Below are 5465 nucleotides of genomic sequence, written 5' to 3' on the forward strand. Positions count from 1 at the left end.
CGCGTAATATCTATATCAATTATAGATATCACATGGAGTTAATATAGATATTTGATAATATCCCTTAGACATCTAATAATAATGAGATAAATAAACTTTCAACACGTGTATAGATATTACAGAGATATGTAAAGAAACATCTATTAGGCATATAATAGCAATCAACTATAGATATATGGAGGAATAAATAAACCAAAATTCAAAATATTCATTTTTATTTTACATTTTATGTTTAAATAAAATGTATCTACATATAATTTATTACTACTCAGAATCTCGTATCTCTTCCTCCACTTCTGCCCCATCCTCCAGGACTTCGTCATTATTCTCCTTATTTGTTCTGTAAGATTTGAATTATATTGTGGCACGTGTCGGCAATCATAAACACTATAGCTACAGGTATCGGCATATAAGAGGGTGAGTACGGGCTATGCGCAGATGACCAATTTAATGTCTGCAGGAGGAGCCAACTAATTCGTGGCGCGTGCAATTAATAGAATATAAATAGTGAGTATGCGTCATCTCTCGCCTTCTTATGTGCGGATGCCTGTACATTTTTAACCCAAATTTAATTACTTAACTTTGTATAATCGTTTCATGATAAAAGGATTAATGTAAGTGTATATCCAAAATACAGGGTGATTCCTATAGTACCTGCCACCGTTTGGGAGCGTGTAGGTGGTGCGTAGGGGAGTATTTTGATATAGGACACTTGGGGTCGGAAATCTAAAATAAGGGTGCCAGAGCCAAATTTACCTTCTGGAATTTCGCGCCTGTAGGTAGGCAACCCAACCGGCCGGCGGTGCACACGGAGCGATCTCAGGCGGCGATGTGTGGCTGACACTTGATCAGAATTTTGTTTAAACCCACGAAATCCCGTCTGCAACGACGCGTATCAAGTGAATAAACACTATGGCAATAGTATAATAATAGTTGGCTAGATGTAGGAAGTGCATTGAGAACAACGGTGGCCACGTTGAACACTTGTAAACGTTATTGCTTTTGACTGTCGTTTTCCCTCCTTCCCTCCCATGTCGCTTCCTCGCGCTAACTCGCTCTGCATCGCTCCGCGCGAAACGTCGGTCGGTTGGGTTGCCTACATACAGTCGTGAAATTCCAGAAGATAAATTTGGTTCTGGCGCCCTTATTTTAGATTTCCGACCCCAAGTGTCCTATATCAAAATACTCCCCTAGGCACCCCCTATACGCTCCCAAACGGTGGCAGGTACTATAGGAATCACCCTGTATAAATAAAATAATTCTAACAGATCAATTATACACTTTTGTTTTGGTAATTACAAAACATAAAATTTAGACAAATGAAATAGATTTTGAAAAAATGTAGGCAAGCTGTGACAATAATTATGAACAGATATATTTGTGCGCATAGTATTACATACCTATTTTCCTGGTGACGTTTCCTACAAATAAACAAGATGGTTATAGTTCACGGTCAAAGGATCATACGTACTGGTTTTTACTCCGGGCATCCGCATGACGCAACCAATTTTTTATGCTATCAATGATATCTTTTTCGGTACTATTTTTCCCCACAGTATTTTTTCGAACAGCTTCTGTAAGAATTCCATAGCTAATATCTAATACACTACATCCTTGAAAATCTTACTTAATATCACATCTGACAGCTTCAAATTGGAAAAAACCAGTTTCTTTTTGGCTCCCATCCAACTATATTGCCGCGCCAGGTCATCCACGAACAATTTGCGCAGGATTAGTTTGGTAATTTCCTCAACTTTATGACCACCAATGCGACTGAACGTAGTAATTTAAAAAAAATGATTGATCACTGCTTCTAACTTTTGTTACTACCCACCAATCTGTTTTTGTATTCATTTTTGTCTAAAATATTTTCCATTTTCTGCACATTTACAGTGGTCTTGAGAGGAAAATATTTTAGCGCATCGTCTGGTTCAATTTCTTCTTCCTTCTCACAGCGACATTTATTTTGTTCAATAGTTTGTGCTAATTTGGTAAATCCAACTTTTATGGACTGTATTTCTTTGAATATTCGTTTTTGAAAATCTGTAGATACATAAATGAGTCACAAGTACTACAATAAATAGAAAATACCAAACATACCTTCATATGAAAGCGATGGTACCGATTGTGAATAACTTGCTTCTAAAACCACAACATTATGAAAATTTGATGTCAGTTGTCAGGTTTTCAGGGTCACCAAATTACTTTAAAACACATAGCACTGTTGCCAACGTTATTATAAAGGACATGGAAATACCATTAGATATCCAAAGAATATCCACAATGTTATCTTCTAGCGATTACGCCATTTTACATATAACTGAAAAAAACTCTCATTTACTAACATTAGGTATCCGAAAATCTTAATTTGTAATGATTTGCTCATCGTATTAAAGATTTCTTAGACCATGTCCATATGATATCGACTTTCATAGATATCTATGTGATATCCACTAGATAATATAAATGGATTGGATATCATATGGATATTTTCCACATAATATGGATATCCATAAGCTATCTTGTGTTATGTGGGTTTATCTGTCTGTATCTGTACTATCATTTCCCATCATCGTCTTCAAGTAAAAGCTTTTGAAGTACTTCGTTTCCAAGTCAAATCAAACGGAAAATGGTCAAGCTACTTGAATTGATGAATCACTCGCTATATCCTTCGCTTTATTAATTGCATCGTAACAAATTTAACATTGTGGATTTTACAGGGTGAAATTTATTATCAAAATTAGTTTCTAAACATGGTCTTTTACACAGGACACATGAAAGAATCGTTTGTCCTACCACTACAAAGCCCTCGGGAAGGAAGCAAAGTGAGTTGGGAGTGAGAAATGTTCAATGTTCAAGCATCACGAACTTTAAGAAATACGAAGAAGTCAAAACATTACCTTGTGCAGATACAATAATTTGTTTGTGCAGGTGCTGTATTATGTAAGTCAAACTGAGCGTATCATTTGTTGCCAAATATTATTGTATTAACTCTCTTAGAACTAATGGCAAACGATCATTAACTAATTATGGATAAAATAGGTCAATAACTCAATAAGCATATCATCAGTGTTCCAAATTAGAAATCGACGTCGTGCGATTTCGAAAGTTGTCATTTTTACACTCGTAAATTAATATAAATAAAAACCTGTGTTCAATTGTAACTTTATTTCATCTGGAGGACTAGTTTGATGCGTTTTATTTATAAAAAAGTTGAATTCTTAAAAGTCAAATCCAAAAAATAAATATCAAGGATTTAAATTGAATAGTCGGCGTAGTTGCTAAATGTAGTAATTAATATTTGCAAGAACTGGTCTAACAATGATAGCGAACAAGCAACGCGTTGTGTAACGTGCAGTGAAAGGAAGGGCAGCATCTCCGAAGGGGCACCGCCTTGGCCTGAGGCTGCAGCACCCGCCGATTACTACCAACCTGAATAATAATACATACATTCGATTTTTTCGTTCGTTCGCTTGTAGCTTTTCCTTCCTATATATAACTCGAGTATTTACTTAAAGTTGTAGGATGTAGGTGAATAATACGTTCCTGGTGCTCTAATCGTTAAATTAAATGTTAATCAGGTACTAATCAATTTTCAAATTGTATCCATAACAAGACCACACCCTTATAAATATTCATAAGTTAGCATAGGCTTCTGCGTTGATTAATTGAAGCGGATCTAAAAAAAAATTGGCCCGTAAACGTCTTCTCGCTTGTACTTGATAAGTTACGTACATGGAGGACATGCTCGTTTGATTTCTTTCCGCGATCCATCCACTTCATAAATTTCCTGCTTCTCACAATTCGAGAAAAAAAAGCTTGTGCGACACGCAAACGTTTTGCGAGCCGATAGATGTTAACTGGAGCTTATAAAACTTAATTACAGTTGTACCTGCCCAAGGTAAATTCTTCAATAAGATCGGGCTCGAAAAACCAATCTAATTAAATTGGGAAAGGCTAATTTTAGTCGCCGTCGATCAATAATGGCGTTTTTGTAGGGCGTTTAAGCGAATATTATTATAAAATTCACCTGCGGAAATTTGTTGTAAATAATTTGGAGGTTTTCTATATTATTAACATGAGAAAAACATGCACAAACTTTTACTTGTCGATACGTGGTTCGTATTGGACTCAGAAATTCAATTAGAAGTTTCGCTGAACGAGAAAGTGACGTTTTTAGGCAAATTCTAATATTGCGTCTGCTTTGTCGCCGAAATCGGATCCGGAAGCAATTTTTGCTCAAGAGATCTGTTCTACCGTTTCTTAGGGCGAAGCACGAAGGGGGGCTTTTGCAAAGATAACTTTATATAAAAAGTGTTTTCAACCATTTAGGATACCAAGGATTGAACTCTGAGTAAAAGATTCCTTCAATCCTTCCACTTTGTTCGGTCTAAATTTTCCGGAGAATTTTTTTCAGTCTCTCGGATAAAATATTGACTCTGATCTATATTTGCCAGATCGGGACTATAAGGTGGGTCCTTAAAACTGCACCCGTTGGTTACTTCTTGAAGAATTTATGCTTTGCGCATCTCTATTTTTCAAAAGTTTACTATATTCTCATATAAATTACAAGGGGCTGTCGTTTCTCTAGGTTGAAACAATGCCGAATATAAGCGAGTAACCTTGTAGAGTAAAAGTAGGTACATGTTGTTTACGTAATTTCGCTCGGAATATCGGAAATGGTAGTTGGGACATCCTGTATACAGCGTAATTCAAGTAATTTCATAAGACCTGGGACTTTTTTTATTTCAAAAGGACTCAGAATGGGAAAAATGCGTTGGATTGTCATTTTTAAAGCTGGTTTCTTATTGTAAATTTAGTTGGTAATTATTTAATGCATTTAATTCTAGTTCTTGAGACCTGCGCATGCGCCAAGTGCAAGGTCATTCGACAACAACCACGTTAACCTTCTGTGAGTTTAGACAACAACCACGGGTACCTTCACCGACTTGGTCAGCTCTCCCAGCACAAGAGCTTTATCACCAGCTGCAGTCTTCAGTCTTAGTTCTGACGATTGTAGTTTGTCTCCCGGACCAGGTGAGGTCTTACGATGGTCTACGTTGCATCCGCATCTAATAGCATCGGACACGTTTTCCCAAATACAATACCATCTATGTATAAACATTTGTGACGCCACTTGGACAGTGCCAGTCTCTGGGACATAATTTAGGCAGGTCGATCCTTGCTCCTCAACCCGATTTTTGGGTAAGGTTTTTTAATTGGGCCTTGGCATTCACTTCATCTTCGATAATCGACCATATGAGTCTTATCTTGGACACTCTGTATCTCATCTCGTATCATACTTCTTACTTCGTGTTTACCCGCTTTGATTTGATAAAAATGCTTTTGTTTTATCTAGGTAAAGATAAAAAAAGCAAATTATTATCTTTAGATAAAAATCGAGATTATTTTAATATTATGAATGCTCATATACCGAGTGTTCTAAAATTGACATACAATCTCTT

General features: G+C 36.4%; 1 protein-coding gene across 1 annotated transcript; it reads right to left on the minus strand.

Annotated features, from left to right (window-relative positions):
- Nucleotides 1-247: 247 nt before the first annotated feature.
- Nucleotides 248-2241, minus strand: LOC116179333. Its single transcript, XM_031499110.1, has 6 exons — nt 2101-2241; nt 1835-2043; nt 1628-1787; nt 1472-1574; nt 1401-1421; nt 248-340 (listed from the first exon to the last, which is right to left on the minus strand). The coding sequence occupies exons 2-6, from the start codon at nt 1874-1876 to the stop codon at nt 265-267; spliced, it is 402 nt and encodes a 133-aa protein (XP_031354970.1). The 5' UTR covers nt 1877-2043; nt 2101-2241; the 3' UTR covers nt 248-264.
- Nucleotides 2242-5465: the final 3224 nt, after the last annotated feature.

The sequence above is a fragment of the Photinus pyralis genome, unplaced genomic scaffold (assembly GCF_008802855.1).
Source record: "Photinus pyralis isolate 1611_PpyrPB1 unplaced genomic scaffold, Ppyr1.3 Ppyr1.4_LG8, whole genome shotgun sequence".
In the NCBI taxonomy this organism is placed as follows: domain Eukaryota; kingdom Metazoa; phylum Arthropoda; class Insecta; order Coleoptera; family Lampyridae; genus Photinus; species Photinus pyralis.

Bases quoted from the DNA above. Each gene is read 5' to 3' on its own strand.
- LOC116179333 (XM_031499110.1), bottom strand. From the start codon at position 1,876: ATGGAAAATATTTTAGACAAAAATGAATACAAAAACAGATTG. The intron at 1,788-1,834 runs GTGGGTAGTAAC...CATTTTTTTTAA, and splicing joins ATGAATACAAAAACAGATTG to ATTACTACGTTCAGTCGCAT. The intron at 1,575-1,627 runs GTAAGATTTTCA...GAATTCTTACAG, and splicing joins GCTGTCAGATGTGATATTAA to AAGCTGTTCGAAAAAATACT.